The sequence below is a fragment of the Paramisgurnus dabryanus genome, chromosome 11, assembly GCF_030506205.2.
Source record: "Paramisgurnus dabryanus chromosome 11, PD_genome_1.1, whole genome shotgun sequence".
Lineage (NCBI taxonomy): Eukaryota > Metazoa > Chordata > Actinopteri > Cypriniformes > Cobitidae > Paramisgurnus > Paramisgurnus dabryanus.
In genome coordinates, this window is record NC_133347.1 from 39,229,105 (window position 1) to 39,246,672 (window position 17,568).

The following is a 17,568-nucleotide window of genomic DNA, read 5'->3' on the forward strand; positions in this document are numbered from 1 at the left end:
AATGATAACAAAAATACGTCTTTATAGACAGAATCTTGTTTTTTAATCAGTTATTTATTTTGTAGGCTATTGAAGATATAGTATGCATTGTATTTACTATTAATGCATACATATACATGTAAAACGAACAAGTATGAATATGCACAAAACAGACAGGGAACATACCTGTATATAAGATCTTTAGATAAGGAGATTATAAATATGAATGGCGCTATCAGGGGATGATCATTTGAGATGGTCTTGTCGCTTTTTACTTTAGACTTGCACCTTTACCGTTGTGTCTCTTTCTCTTCTTTCTAAACCAACAGATGTGTGTACTGTGAGCTAACGTTGTGTCAAACTACATCGCTCCAGCTGCGCACGCGTCACTGATATAAACGCGAGTAAACTTAAACTTTATAACAACTATCAGCATTATGTGCGGGAACTCCTTTCTGTCATGACTTCTGGGTGATCGATGGTTGTGTGTGGGGTATGTGTTTGTTTATTTACCTGTGGTGACGGTTCCTCATGTGTTCACTAACCCCGCCCGCTCATTTCGGTAATTGTTCACCAGTGGTGTCTTGTTTACTTCTCCCTTTATATTGCACGCCGTCCTGTCTCTCGTTGCGCGCTCATTGTTTTGGTCACAGTCTGCTGCCTTGCCTTGTCTTGTCGGACGTTTCTGTGCTTTCTCTCTAGTTACCTCAGGTTTGGGTTTCGGCATCCAGAGGCTCGTCTTCGTCCGGGATCTACTCGCCTGTGGATTATATGTACTTGAACTCTATTGACTCTGTTTGTTTCTCGGAAACAGCTGGTTCGCTTCGTATTCAGGCGGTACACCAGTTGCTTCCGGGTTTCATCGGCTATCACCATCACCCCTGGTTCGCTTCGTATTCAGGCGGTACACCAGCTACTTCCGGGTCACGTCAGCTACATCTGCATCCGCAGTGGATTACCTCCAGTCTTTGTACTTTGGATTTTAAATATTCCATCTCCGCCTTTCATCCACCTTCAGTCGTGCGTGTATCAAGCCCTCTGTCGCGTGTGGTGATTGTGCTGGTGTCATCGACTATGAGCGTGGGTGGCTATCTCTCTTCAAGATCTGAACTGGATTATTTTCCTGTAGTGCCGACTCTGTCGTGTGTGCTTCATACCGGCAGTAGTGATTACATCCAGACTGAGTCGAGGGTGATTGCCTTGTGTGGTTCTTGAAATATTGACTTTCTCTGCACCTATCTCTTTTCTAAATAAACATTGTGAACTTGCTATTGACTCCGAACCCTTCATTGTGCCAGAATGAGCGCACCACTAATGGAGTCAGTGAATTCGGAGAGTTTGGAGGTGCAGACCGCCCTTCACCAGCAGGGGGCGGTCATTGAACAGCACTCATCGTTGCTGAACACAGCGGCCAGAGATTTCAGTCTTCTGTCTAAGCAACTAACGGAGCTAAGCAAACGGTTGGACCGAGTTGCCCCACTCGGCGAACTTCCATGTTCCACCTCTGGAGGAGCCGCCTCGGCTGAGCGGGAGCCACACACGGTGACACCAACTACCTACGACGGCGATCCCAACACCTGCCGGTCCTTTCTGCAACAGTGCCCTCTCATCTTTGCGCTCCGACCTCGTTGCTTCTCATCACCCACTTCCAAGGTGGCATATGTACTGACAATACTCACCGGAAGAGCGAGAGACTGGGGTATGGCTGCATGGGAGGCTAAGGCTTCTTTTACGTTCTCGTTTGAGGCTCTAGAGGAGGAAATGTTGAGCCTATTTGACCGTTCACTCAAGGGAGACATGGCTGCGGCTGAACTGGTGAGATTAAGGCAGCATAATGACTCTGTTACTGACTTTGCTATCAAGTTTAAGACGCTTGCCATTAGCTGCAACTGGAACGATGCCGCTCTAAGAGCTCAATTTCTCGAGGGTCTCACACCTACCATTCAAGACGAGATTGCATTCCGGTGCGGAGGCCTGTCTCTTGGATGCTGGGTTGGCCAAGTCCTGGGGTATTCCATTTATTCCTCTGTCTTCTCCTTTGTCTGCCTGGACTTTGAAGAGTCAACATATGACTGTGATCACGCACCGCACAACCTCTGTGAGTTTGTTTGTTTTTGGAAATCATCGTGAGGAGATTGAATTTTATCTATTAGAGGATTCACAATCGCCAGTCATTTTAGGTCATGACTGGCTATCCAAACATAATCCTCATGCAGAACAATGTTGTGTTGTCTTGGAAGTCTTCGTGTTCCGGCTGTCGATCTCTCAGGGGTCCCGGCGGATTACTCTGATCTGCATCAGGTATTCAGTAATGCCCGGGCCACTTCTCTGCCTCCTCACCGGTCGTATGATTGTGAGATCAAACTCCTTCCCAACACTTCTCCGCCAAAGGGGCGTATTTTTTCCCTATCTAAACCAGAAAGAGAGGCAATGGATAAGTACATTAGTGAAGCTTTAAAAGCCGGTCTCATTCGCTGCTCCTCGTCTCCAGCCGGTGCTGGATTTTTCTTTGTTAAGAAGAAAGACGGGTCTCTTCATCCGTGCATTGATTATCGAGGGCTGAATGACATTACTGTTAAGAATAAGTACCCCTTGCCATTAATGTCATCAGCATTCGAGTTGTTACAGGGAGCACACGTATTTACCAAGTTAGATCTGCGCAACGCTTATCACTTGGTACGTATTAAAGAGGGCGATGAGTGGAAGACAGCCTTTAATACACCTTCAGGACACTGGGAATATTCCGTTCTGCCGTTCGGGCTTTGTAACACTCCGGCTGTCTTTCAGACCATGGTCAATGAAGTGCTGGGTGACATGATTAACAGATTTGTCTTTGTGTATCTCTATGACATTCCATCTTTTCTCCCTCCATGCAGATACACACTCAGCATGTTCGCATGGTTTTGCAACGGCTATTAGAGAATCAACTTTTCGTTAAAGCGGAGAAGTGCGAGTTCCACAAGGAGTCGGTTTCGTTTCTGGGTTTTGTTATTGCCGAGGGAGAGATTCGTCCCGATTCCGCTAAGGTTAAAACGGTTGCCGATTGGCCAGTACCCGACAATTTTTTTCGGCGTTTCATCAGAAATTTTGGTCAGATCGCTAAACCTCTTACCGCTCTCACTTCACCTAACGTGTGTTTCCGTTGGAATAGGGAGGCTCAGGAGGCCTTTGATGATTTAAAGTCCCGGTTCATCTCTGCGCCTGTCCTCTCTATCCCCAATCCGGCTAAACAGTTTATAGTGGAAGTGGATGCGTCTGATGTCGGGGTAGGCCCTTTTTATCTCAGCGATCGTCTATCGATGGGAAAGTGCATCCGTGTGCTTTTTTCTCTCACCGGTTAAACCCAGCGGAACGAATTTACGACATAGGTAATCGGGAGCTGTTGGCGGTTAGACTCGCTTTGGGTGAGTGGCGTCACTGGTTGGAGGGAACCTCAGAGCCCTTTCTGGTCTGGACGGATCACAAGAATCTTGAATATATTCGTTCGGCCAGAAGACTAACATCTAGGCAGGCTCGTTGGGCACTTTTCTTTGATCGTTTCAACTTCACCCTCTCGTACCGACCTGGCTCGAAGAATACGAAACCTGACGCTCTCTCCCGTCTGTTCGAGAAGTCTGATTCAGAGCCGACTGAGACCATTCTCCCGGAGGGGAGAGTGGTCGGTGCCCTCGTGTGGGGAATTGAACAGCGGGTGAGAGAGGCCGGTCGGGAGGGGGAAGTTCCCGAGAGGTGTCCAGCGGTTCCTGAGCGTTTACGTTCCGATGTCATCTGGTGGGGTCACGAGTCCAAGTTTGTTGGCCATCCAGGAATTCGAAGAATGTGCTGGTGTCATCGACTGTGAGCGTGGGTGGCTCTCTGTCTTCAAGATCTGAACTGGATTATTTTCTTGTAGTGCCGACTCACTCTCTCCTACTGTCGTGTGTGCTTCATACCGGCAGTAGTGATTACATCCAGAGTGAGTCGAGGGTGATTGCCGTGTGTGGTTCTTGAAATATTGACTTTGCTCTGCACCTATCTCTTTTCTAAATAAACATTGTGAACTTGCTATTGACTCCGAACCCTTCATTGTGACACTTTCTTTATTTGGCGGCAAAGCTTCTTGCGCATGTTTGGAGAGACTTCTGCATGCCAGAGACTCAGCTGTATGAGCACAGAGAGAGCGAGTGCGCGCGCAAAAGAGAGAGTGATCTGGACCTCACTAGTGCTTATTATGAAATTTCAGAAATTTCTTCATTTGTTGGTGGATTATTTCCCGTTTCTCTGTCACACTCAGTCTAACATGCAGGAATGCCAAGTTGACAACGCGCACTTAATTACATTACGCGGAATAGAAAAATCTGTTACGTCTGACATTTTATTTCACGGTAAGTTACCACGGACCAATCAGCAGCCATGTAACATGCAATTAGAGTGATTGACAGAAAACCTGACAAGTTACAAAACAATATGACCTTTTCAGCTCATCATAAACGGGAACATGGGAGGCCCCTGAACTTGCAAGGCCCCTGGGCTTCAGCCCAGGTAAGCCCGTGCATTAAGGCGGCCTTGCCAGCGAGCGTAGTAATAATGTAACATATATAATAGGGCGCTAAATTAAGTCAATGTCAGCAGACTCCTCAGGGGTTGAAAACCCCACTAGAAGAAAAACCCTGTGGGAAAAGTCCTAGGAGGGGGAAAAACCTTGGGAGAGAGCCAGACATAGCTGATTCTATAAATACTAATATTGAGACTATTAATAGAATGTGCTTTGGCAGGCAGCTCACAGACTCTGTGTGGGCTACCTGGTGCCCGTGGGCACCACGTTGGGGACCCCTGATTTAAAATAACCTTTTTGAGAGTGTACCGTATAGAAATATAAAGTATTTGATAAAAGTAGAACTAAATATGACAAAACTATTTTTGTCTATAGGCGTTTAATCAGACACACGCGCATTGTCGTGTTTTAATGTCTGGACGAAACTTAACTTCTGGTCTCTGTTTGTTTAATTTATTTAGCTTGTTATAAGGAATAAACTACTCTAAAAGGACTCTGTTGTTCTTTATTATTTACGTAAGTTTACCGGAAGTTACATTTGTTTCAAAAAAGTAGTTTGTTTATGTTGTTATTGCTGAAACAGTCTACAGTCTAAGTTAGTCTGTAGTCACACTCTATCAATGTACATAACACACACATACACACATAATTGCGAGTAAAGCGGGTTTGACAAGTGGAGGCGTTTACTGCCAAAAACAGCAGGTGCAGTCAGTGCCAGGTCTGTTTTATTCTCACCTGTGATAGGTGTGTGTGTAATTATATATAGACTACTGTACAAGAGGTAACAGGGAGGGGGCTGAAAACACCCATACACATACACAAACTTTTCCAGTTTAGAAGAGAGAAGCATATGAACAGCATGACAAAAAACACTTGATGTAAGGTTAATATTCAGCAGTTATATTGGTGTTCTGCTTTTCAACCGTTGTATTGTAACCCAGTTGTGCAAACCTCCCTGCTCTTTAAAAGTCCTCCTGGAGTTATGTAAGTATAACCTTGTCTTCATTGTTTCTCCTATAATTACTAGAAGGAAATAAAAGTAGATGAAAAGTGTATTTTTGAATCAGACAAGTTTATATTGAAATCTTTTGAATTTTGGTGTCTTGGCAAATCGAAGCACCATTTGAGACATTTCTATTTTCTTTCAAAAGACATGTTTCGAAAATCTAGAAGAGAGACAGAAAAAGTAGATTTGCTCTCCATTTAGTCTTATTGCTGTTCAGGAGAAATTGTGGAGATAAAATATATTACATGAGACCATCGGTCAAAGAGCAGCATTGCAAAATGCTTAAATACTGTATTTTTAGCAGTGAAATCAATCTTTATACTTAAAAAGCTGATTGTATGAAAATGAAGTTTTCAGGATTGTTTTACCGGTTTTCTACTCTATTTACTTTTATATATATATATATATATATTTTTAAGACTATTAAAATGCTTCTCAAAATGTTTGAGAATAACAAATAATTCATAATTCAATTTCAGGGTTGGTTGTCTCAATTGCTGTTGTCTCTCTGTTTGTGATGAAGGTCGAGTCCTTCTTGGATTTTCTGCTGTTAAAGTGAAAGAATGTGTATGATATAATGAAGTAAAGCAGGTTTTAATGGTAAAATATAGTTTAATGAGGTAGGATTGGATTAATTAAACTTAAAACACATCAACTTATTTATTAGTTAATTGCAGATTTGTAAAAGGCTGATGTAAATGCCAATGTATTAATATAATATATTAAAGAAATATAAAACATGCTGATACTGTGTATATGAAGTACTTTGTTTTATGACCATAAAAACAATGTCGATTTCAAGTGTAATATTGGTTACAGTTTAATAGACAAGAAAGTATGGTAAAAAATAAAGAAAAGCCAAACAACATTATGGTTATGTGAAGCTTTTTCTTACATATTCAACATCTGATGCTAAAGATGCATTTGTACATATGTGACAAATTTGTGAATGTCAAGTTATAGCTAGCAAAAAGAAATTAAGCTCTTTCTTTTAAGATAAAAGAGTAAGAAATTGTCAAGACGTACAGTATGTGAGATAAATTACTGGCGTCTGTCATGACATGTCTGCGGAGGAAATCAATAAACAGTGGTTATTGAAACTTTGTTGTAGTTCCTGCATCAGCCAATTTGGAAAGCCTCTTGTCCAATAAGATTTGAGGTGAGATAAATAGAGCAAACTTTATGGGTGTGTGTTTTTCTTTTATAAGATTTAAAAACACACATTGTAAATTATCGGCTGACGACACTGTTGGTAGATTGAAGTGACACGAATGTGAGTACAAACTCTGTTGATCAGCTGTGTGGTACAGTTATCAGCTGAAAAATGTTACTTTGAGATTTGTGATTAAAATTTTTTCTGATGTTTTGGTTATTTATTCTATAGATTCGTCCACACCTGTACAGCAGTACTCCCATGAACCTGTAGACCTGAAAAGGAAAACCCCACCTCCACCCAAAACCATGTCCCAAGCAACTCACAGAGAGGCCACGCCCTCTCCATTCAGCCACGCCCAAGAAGCTTACTGCACAGAAACCCCACGGTATTAAATCTTCCATTATCAATGACGCTTGCATAAACATGTTCACAAAGTTCATGAATGAAGCATTTTTATCCTGATGGTTCATGTTTTGGGCTTTCTGCATTCATGTATGCTTGTGATGAGCGTGCACTAGATATTTGTGTGGGTTTTATATGGGGAAGGCAGACAGAGGAAGGAAGTGCTATGAGAGCTCAGACTATCTTTCTTCTGAATTAAGACATTAAATTGCATCATCAACATCATATTTAATTTACTTATAATATATTTATGCAACAGTTTCCAACATGTGCTCTACAAACGAATACCTTGTTTGCGGCATATTAACTGCTCACCTACATATTCAATTTATCTTTTTGTCTTTGTTGTATGTGTGTAGCTGTGTGTCTGTATATTTGTAACACTTGTCTGGGTAACCGCAACACATCTATACTTCCTGTTCTCACATCAGGAAGCTGTCAGTTGCACGTACAGCTAAACTGCCTCTATCATAATCATATGCTTTGCTAGTTTGCTTTGCGCCAGTGGATTTAGATTTATCCTTATGGAAGGGGCATCTTTTGGGTCTGAATGAATGACATGGGATCTGACCTTTGTGATGGTGATGAAGATCGTCTGATTGTTCTCTGTTTGTCTCTGTGTCAGTGCCCCCTGAGACGCTGCACTTGCTGCCGTGGTGTCACATCCCACCAGCACCCTGTCGTCCTGTGCCAAGATATCCTACAAAATCCAGAGGCCCATCTACAGGACTGAAAGAAGAGCGGCTGATCGACAACCTCATCAACTCCGGGTAAAGGTTAAGTGTGTTCGTTAAAACAACAAGCTATACTTGTGATGTTGTTTTTTGTTTTGGGTAAAGTCTGCATGAAAGAAAAAGGATTTAACAATATTTGTGAATTATAGTGTGCCTTTTTATTCTTGCTGTTTGCAATAATAAACTAAAATAGTATTAGGGGTTTCTTAAACTGGTCTGCCTTTGGATACACTTTTTACTTCGGCACCTTCATACAATTTACATTGATGCATTTGGCAGATTCTTTTATCCAAAGCAACTTACAGTGCATTACTGAACAACAATGTGGTAGAAACAACTTTAGCGACCACATAGCTATATCACAAGAACTGCCCAGACAGCTCTGACAAACTGAAAGCGACGCACTAAAACCCATCAGCAACTATAGCAACATGCTACAAGTTTTTTTCAGAATTTTTTTTTTTTTAAACATTTTTACTGTAGTCTACCACATTTGTAAAACACTGAAGGGCAGTTTCCCGGGCAGGGTTTAGATTAAACCAGGACTAGGCCGTAGTTATATTATGACGTTGTAGTAGTTTGTTTACAAACATATCTTTAAAAAACATAACTGGTGTGCATCTTGAGCTTAAAACAAGTGCACTTTTAATATTTTAAGATGAATAAGTGCAAGCTGTTTTTATTTAGGGCAGCTCAAACAAGCATTTCAATCTTGGACTTAACTTATGCCCTGCCTGTGAAACCAACTCTAAGGGGCGGTTTCCCGGACAGGGATTAGACTAGTCCTAGACTTAAACACTTTTAAGAGCTCTCCAAACGGAAAATAACTTGTATCTTAAAATACATCAGTGCCCTTTGTTTTACCTCAAAATGCACACAGGTAATGTTTTTAGTAAGGCATGTTTGTTAAAACTAGTTATATTTCCTAATTAAACTAAGGCCTAGTCCTGGATTAAGCTAATCCTGGTCCGGGAAACCGCTCCTAAGAGTTCTAGTAAGATAATAAAGTTTTCCCAAACTTCTAAAGGTTTCCGATTCTGGGTCTCCAGTGAAGGAAGAACCTCCAGTGGCGTGTCAGCATGGAGTCTTCATCAACTCAACCGGACCTCAGTGATCAGCCTCAGGTTACAGAGGCAAATGCAATAAAGGATTCTGGAGAATTGTGCTCTATGGATAAGCTTGAATTTAAACCGTCTGAAATCTCAGAAGGTTTGGAATTATGCAGATTGGACTTTGAGATTGACTGTTCCAACAATGAAGAAAAGAAAGATAAACTTCTAAAAGAGCACAATAATCTTTGCAGTAGTGGCTTAGATAACAAACATAGTGACTTACATGGTGATCAAAATGATGGGAGCAATAACCATAAAGATATGAATCAGAAGGGCCCTTTACCAGAGGGCCCCTGTGACTCTCAGGAACATGACGCGATGGAGTCAAATGGAAAGATACCAAATCGTGACAGCGGCATCGATAGCCCCTCTTGTGGGACAGAAGGAGAGGTTTATCCAAATGAGGACCCTATTGAGGAAGAGGACAGGAATGATAGCATCGCCACAGTAACAGAGAGTATGTCGTGCATCAGCGTTAGCAACAAACACGACTCATCACAGGACGAAGATAGTGACTTGGATGAAGGGAGCTGTGAAGATCCAGAGAGCCTGGACCTAAAAGTAAGACTATGTATAGATTCACACACTTGCCAATACAAAATTATGAACTATAGCTATGTTACAAAACATAAACTCAACTAGCTATCGATTCCCAATACACCATTTTAGCCCTGACTTACCGCCAGGACAGGTCGGTGCCAGTTCTTGTGAATCATTGCAAGTCTGCAAATTCTGGGCATGTCCAGTTGGCAGGGTTTACACTAAACACATTTAACCACCTTGTGTGTGGTACTCAGTGTTGGGTGTGACTAGTTACTAAGTAATTAGTTACTGTATTTTAATTACTTTTTCCTTGATAAAGTAAATTAAGGGATTACACTTATTTTTCCTCTAATTTAATTATAGTTACTTCTGATGTAATTGAACTAAATACAGTGTATGGACTGTAAATCAGTGATATATATATATATATAATGCAATAGTGGATTTAACATTAAAGGATTAGTCCATTTTCTTTAAAAAAAAATCCAGATAATTTACTCACCACCATGTCATCCAAAATGTTGATGCCCTTCTTTGTTCAGTCAAGAAGAAATTATGTTTTTTGAGGAAAACATTCCAGGATTTTTTTCATTTTAATGGACTTTAATGGACACCAACACTTGACAGTTTTTTTCAACAGAGTTTCAAAGGACTCTAAACGATCCCAAACGAGGCATAAGCATCTTATCTATCAAAACAATTGTCATTTTTGACAAGAAAAATAAAAAATATTACTTTTAAACCCTAACTTCTCGGTTATCTCAGGTCCTGTGATGCGTCAGCGCGACCTCACGTAATTGCATAGTGACGTAGAAAGGTCACGTGTTACATATATGAAACACACATTTGCAGACCATTATAAACAATAAACTGACACTAATTATTATCATTCACATACAACAACGTCGGAACGGTCCTCATTCTCCACACTTGTAAACACTGGGGCGTAGTTTTACATACGTCATCAATGACCTCTTGACGTGATGACATATTGGGTGAGGTCACGCTGGCGCATCACAGGACTGGAGATAGATGAGAAGTTGTGGTTTAAAAGTGCATACTTTTTTTTTTGTCAAAAATGACAATCTTTTCCCAAGATAAGACCCTTGTTTGAGATTGTTTAGAGTCCTTCTAATCTCTGTTGAAAGCCCAATATACAAAGTTTCCTCAGCAAGACATCACTCTTTTGCTAATTTGAAATATGTCACAGAGATGTTAGCATATAATTCAATTCAATTCTATTTTATTTATATAGCGCTTTTCACAATTGTTAATTGTTGCAAAGAAACTTTACATGAGTAGATGTAGAGGAGTACACAGAAAATCAATAGATAGTATAAGAAGTAGAATATAGCGGCTAAGGATAAACCGTACAAGCGGGCGTATTAATAATGTAACATATACAGTAAAGTGCTAAGTTAAAGGGGTCATTTTGCCAGATTGCATGTTTTCCTTTGTTTTTAGAGTGTTTAATGATGTCTGTGCACATAAAAGATCTGTAAAGTTGCAAAAATTAAAGTTTCAAATCCAAAGAGATATTCTTTTTAAACGTGAAGCCTCATCCACGCCCACCTAAAACGGCTCGTTTAACACGCCCATGCAGTTTTACGTCATACTGGTTTGAACATTTTCATAACACCGCCCTCATATATACGCAAAGATAGAGGGTGTAACTTTCAATCACGCTGTAGTATTGTTGTTTCCGCCATGTCGAGCAGACGCTGTGTTTCATTGCAAAACTACTTTGGTTGGCATTCCAACAGAGTAAATATTAAGAAACCAGTGGTAAGGTTTTATTTACAACACTGTTTCAGAACAGTACAGCCCAAATGTTCGATTGTGTGCTGCACATTTTAAGGAGGATTACTTTCTAAACATCGCGGAGTACAACCGCTGGATGTACACAAAGGCTTTGTTTAAAAAGTGGAGCAATTGTAACTTTGCAACTACACGGACATCCTGTAAGTAGCTGATGTTTTCATTTTTAATCAATTTCCTCACTGACGATTTAAAGACGAGTTTTGAGCAGAGACGCGCCTGTGTTTTAATGCATTTCCTAATGATGATCCAAACGCGAGATTTGAGAAGTGCAGATTAGTGCTTGTTTGTTGTTTCTATGTTCACAAATGCAAACATGGTTTATGTTTTAGTATCCTTACCTTACCATCTGTTACGTTCTGCTCACATCGCGCTGGTAAAGTTGATCGATTAGCTTAGCCATCCGTGTTTTCTGGGTCAGATTCAGGCTCATGTTGATAAGGTAGTAGTAAATATGATAGTATCTTGTGGCTTTTATTATTGATTTGGGAGCTCATCTTCCAAAACTTGGCAAGGAGCGTCATATATTACGTTACTGAGGTATTCAGCCAATCACAACGCACTTGATAGCTGGCCAATCAGTTCACACAGTGGCGTGTTTACCATTTTGGGGGCCCTAAGCAAAGTCCAAGGACCTGGGGCCCCCCATGCCCCAACATTAAGAAAAAAATTCTTGGTTTAAAAATACAAATAGTGCCCATTGTCTTATTCAAAAGAATAAAGAATCATTATCTGTCAAAAACATAAAGGTCTTGGTTTTACCGCAGTGGTTTCCAAACTTTTTCCAAAAGGCCTCCCTTTTGTACAGAAAAATATTTTTAAGCCTATCTCAGATAGATCCTTTGCTGGCAAATTCCTTATAGGATGTATTTAAAATGATGTAATTAATACAGTACTGCAACTTCAGTGTGTGATCTTAAAAAAAAAATAAGAAAAAAGCGGAATGCTTACCATGCAGACTTTTTATAACTCTGCAATCATTAAATAAAAAATCATTAAATAAGTTAACCGCTTGTGGACAGTAGGGGGCCCCCCAAGCCCGTGGGGCCCCAAGCAATTGCGTGGTTTGCGTGGTGGGTAAACACGCCACTGCGTTCACACCCGTTGACACCGCGCTTTCTCACAACGATGAGCTTTGTACCAAACGACCTGTTTCAAATGGGCGGGACTTAGAGGTGCTAAAAAAATGTATGGTATGTGGAAAATAATGATTTTTTTTAACCATAAACCACACAAACAAAATTGTATTACACCAAATACACAAAGTAATGTGCTTTTTAGCCCTATAATATGACTCCTTTAAGTCAAAGTTGGCTGACTCAATGCTTAATAATCACAAAAGATCTCCTGCGAGTAGTGAGTGGTAAACTGCAAGCCATGAACACACAACACATACATACCCAGAACAGTGGGCAGCTATCAGTGCAGTCGCTTCCTGCCAACCATGGGAATCGAACTGACAGCCTCTGGGTTACAAGCCTGACTCTTTAACTATTATGACACAATGTTTGGATAATGCAAAGATGTAAATCTCTTGTAAACCTATATTTTTTTGGGCTACTTAAAAAACCATAAGCATGTCTTGACAGTATACTGTTTATGGTATACACCAGGTATAGGCCTCATGTGTAAAATACAGTTTAGAAAGTGCTTAATTTGATCATATGATAATTTTTCAAAGTACATGTGTTTCATAGAACGTATGTGCATAGGAAAAAGCACATACACCGCTTTTTCTAATGTGAAATCTTTTAAGTCGCAAATAATCTTAAAATCATCTAACCACAAACAGATAAGCGCAACATCGGCCTTCGGTAATTGGCCGACCCAAAGCCAGTGTAACAGAGACGTTGATTGACTGAAGATATTAGCCTATGCCTAACATCAACATCTTAGATGTTGTTGCAACGGAAGGCAACATTCTACATATGGGTCAACGTAGGTTTAAATTTGCAATGTCCAGGGGCCTCAGTTATCAAGCATGCGTACGAAAAGAAGTGTGCGTAAGTGTGCGTAGGAACAGTTTTACGCAAAGTGTGAAATTTATCAAATTGCACTTATACGTAGAAATGTGTGTAATATACGCACACCTCGGAGCATGCTTACACACAGAATCTAGTGGTAGAATAGCGATACTACACAGGATCATCCCCAGTATGTAAAGAAGTGTGTATTTTATTATCCACAAGCAGGTGTTAAAATCATTTGTATCAATATAGTAACAGAAAACCAGTGTTGAAGTTAATGATTTACTTGTGATTTGTCGTCAAATTGGTGTCTACCACTATAAATAAAAGCTCTGACAAATGCTTGATGTGTCAATGGCTTGATGTGCAATGGCTTATCTTGCTTTATTAGAAGACTTAGCAAATCATCCATTCCGCCGGGAGTGCGTTTTCAAAGATCGCACCGATGATGCTGGTTATATGCGGCTGTCCAAGGTAAAAAGTTCTGTCGTTGTCTGTCCTCCCCTAGTTGCACTGATTTCACGTCGGTGTGTTTTGACGCAGTTTATTTTTTTGGCTGATTTTTTTGTACTTACGCACATACAAAATTTCATTCGTAGGTCAAATATAGAACATTTTCTATGCAATGTTAATAAATGTGGCCCCAGGTATGCGGTTACAAACACCTTAACAGTTGGGTGGTGTGTGTGATGCCAACTTTAAAAACCTACCTATTTCATGTGATGGTGATTTTGTTTGAAATTGTAAATTGTACAAAACAAACGATTATCTGAAAAAAAAAACAAGTGAGAACCCATCGGGGTTCCAATCATAGCAAATCATACAAAAGTGTACAAATAAGATTCTCAGCACATAAAAATAAGTATTTTTCCCATTAGGTTGTGTTGGTAATGCCTAATGTTTACATAACTTCTAAAATCAGAACAGATAGTCCAGCCTCAACCTTTTAACAAATTGCAATAATATGCATATATATACATGGCACATCCATATAAGGTAAAACATATTAAAGAAATTAGAATAAAATAAATTTACTGCACTATACTTATTGACTCAATCTGTCCAGAAACTATTCATAGAGACTAAACGTGTGAACTGATACTGAGAGACATCTTATGTTTCATAATTCTGAGGAAGTGTACATGTAAGGATCGTGTTCTACAGTTTTGTTGTGTGAGTTTTGTGGACATTTACCATTTCCCCTCTCTGTGTATTCTGTGCTTATTTTCCAAAGACTGTTGTTGGCATATGTCTAATTATAGAAGTTAGATTTACTTTGGCAATACACTTGCATGTTCATGTAATATTAAGGACAACATTAACCTCAGAATTTGCCAGCTTTTGGTTTTGTATAGAATCGATCATGCCCTTAAGAAAAATGCACTTGATTGTTCTTATTCATTCATCAGTCTGTCTGTTTGAGTGCCACTTACACTACTATTTAAAATTATGGCCAATCCCATTTGGCAAAAAAAGTACATTTCTTTAGACAATTTTTTTTTTAAATATATGCTAAATACACTGTAAAGTTTTGAATTAAAAAATATTTTTAGTTTTAACCTTCATATATTAAAATTTATACCATGGGTCTGTTGAATGCTGCATTCTGATTGGCTGAGAAATGTTCCGTTGGTATGCACTAATTTCTGAAAACCGCACACCTAATCAAATGTCTTAAATATAGGCACCAAAGCAATGTTTGTGGTAACCGTGGTATAAGAGGAATTATTGACTCCGGTCCTTTGAATTATTTGAAAATAATGCACACCTGCGGTGTAACGGCACTCTACTTCGCGTCGTGCCGCTTTGCACCTTGGGTGTGCATTATTTTCTTATAATTCAATGGCCCATCATTAATTATTCCTTACATATTTCAAAATAAATTTCAGGGGCAACAAATGCATTTCTAATTTTACAACCCATACAAAATAAAAAAATTATTGGACAAAAAGTAAAGGTTTGTATAAAACGTATAAAGTAAAATATAAAATTTATTATGTAAAAAAGATAACATTATGGGGTGGCTTCCTGGACAGGGATTAGCTTAAACCAGGACTAGGCTTTCGTTTAAGTAGGAAATTTAACTAGTTTAAACAAACATGCCTTCCTAAAAACTTTGTAAGGCATGTTTGTATGTTACAGGTTTGTATCATACAAAGTTTTTCTTAAAATGTGATGTGAATATAAATGCTTTATATAACATACATATTTATATATTTCAAAATATACAAAAATGGCCCAAAAATATATTAGGTAAAAAAATAAAATACATTTCAGTACATACATTTTTGGCCCTTTTTTATATTTTGAAATCGTTAAAATTATTTTTAAATATATATATATATATATATATATATATATATATATATATATATATATATATATATATATATATATATATATTTATTTATTTATTTATTTATTTATTTATTTATTTGCTGTTACTCATTCTTTATTTTTATATTTTTTATATACAGTTTTAAACTCATCAAATTTATGCAACAACACAAATCAATATTAGAATAGGTTTTTGAATACAGTTTTTGTAATGAATGAATGTGTGAATGATGTGATTTCTCCACGTTACTAATTTAAAACATTCAGACATACGCCTTCAGATCACAATCATGAAAAACATTTTAGTGACTCAGGTGACTTTTGCTGACTAAAGGCATTCATGCATCTGTTAATGACAGCATGCAGGTTCACATCCCAGCTGAGGGTGAGGCAGGCAAATATCTGATTATTACAGTATAAAGGTACGACCTCATCTCACTCGACAGGTTCACCCACTTCCTGCATCATCAATGTGCAGTTAGGTCTGTTTTTGTTATTACATTATCACACAAACATACACACACACACACACACACACACACACACACACACACACACACACACACACACACACACACACACACACACACACACACACACACACACACACACACACATTGAGATTATTCATCTTTACTAAGACCTGCAGGATATGTCATGGACAGAAACACTGGCAGATGTTTAACTAGTAGACGGGGTGTGAGAGAATCTGGTTCGTTCAGCCCGTCGCACGGTATGACGCAGCGGTTTGTTGTGGTGTTAAATGCGTTTTGTTCTGTGCCTTTAAGGTGTGACAGGAACAAGCTTTGTGTCCACTCAGTAGGAGTCTCCTAACACACCTAGATAAATGAGCACAAAACACACACACACCCCTTGTTACCACGGTATTAAACACAAACTGTCATTAAATTTTCTTTCAATGAAAGAATGTTCATTTATTGTGTAAATACACACACAAAGTAACACCTTTGGTTTCCTGTCTTTCCTGACTGTGTCCAGCACATCTGCTCATAGGGAAGCTGCATGTGTGTGTACGGTATGTGTGTGCGTTTGTGAATGCTGACGTGTTGATGTGTTTTTAATAGTCGTACTGTCACACAGGATGTGGAATGTGCTTCTCATCACAAGCGAGAGATTAGACCCAGTGTTTGTGCTCGGTTGTGCATGTGTACATGTGATTGATGTTTTTTGTTCGTGTTTGTATGAGTGGTTTACTGTAAGTATGAGTGGTTAGCAAGATATGCAAATAACAAATATAAGCTGATCTTTGACTTGAGTGTCTTATGATAGATCAGCCTGTATTGCTCAATTCTAACAAAAAGTATGTGATTTAGAGTTAGATACACTGCAGCATTCTAGTTTAACTGTAGTTTAATTAATCAAAAACCAATAAAGGACAAATGCAATCTGAAGGCTACCCTTTTCAAAAAAGTAAAGTTTTTAAGTATGCTTAAGTAAAGTACCCTTTATGCAGTAAGAGTAGGGGAGAACCGGGGCAAAAGTAACGTGGGACGAAAGTAACAAAGTGATTTTCTCTGAGCCCTGATAACATTTGCATCCCAAACTATGACAGCATATTTAACACACAAACCCCTGACAGAGCTGACAAATATTGCATTATTTATTTACCGTTTTCCGCATGTAGATCCAGAAAGGTGTTTTCAACCATGATAAGTAAATTCCAATTGCGGCCATTTTTTTCTTATAACGTGTTGTGTTTCTGGTTTCATGTGTTACAGTGCTGATCAATCTACAGGTTATTTAGTGCTCTAACACATCCTGAAGTTTGACTTCTCAGAGTTTTTCAAAATAAAAGTTAATCGAGTTTAAATGTGAAGAGATCCTGTCGGGACAAAAGTAACACTTGTTACTTTTGTCCCACTGCTAATACGGTTGTATATGTTGAAAATGTATATTTATTATTCTAATTTTATTTAATTTTATTTTCATAGTCTTCAAACTGTTGAAATATGTTTTATT

General features: G+C 39.0%; 1 protein-coding gene across 3 annotated transcripts in view; it reads left to right on the forward strand.

The window, feature by feature from the left end:
- The window catches only part of fgd (faciogenital dysplasia), a 56,277-nt gene that overhangs the window by 10,664 nt on the left and 28,045 nt on the right, over nt 1-17,568 (forward strand). For 2 of the 3 annotated variants that reach the window (XM_065271298.1, XM_065271300.1), the window contains exons 1-4: nt 5,338-5,497; nt 6,904-7,060; nt 7,703-7,847; nt 8,839-9,484. In XM_065271298.1, coding sequence (XP_065127370.1) covers nt 8,891-9,484 — 594 coding nt within the window. In that variant the 5' untranslated portion in view covers nt 5,338-5,497; nt 6,904-7,060; nt 7,703-7,847; nt 8,839-8,890. Of the gene's footprint in view, nt 1-5,337; nt 5,498-6,903; nt 7,061-7,702; nt 7,848-8,838; nt 9,485-17,568 lie in introns of those variants that run through there. The other variant, XM_065271299.1, reaches the window with a different exon arrangement.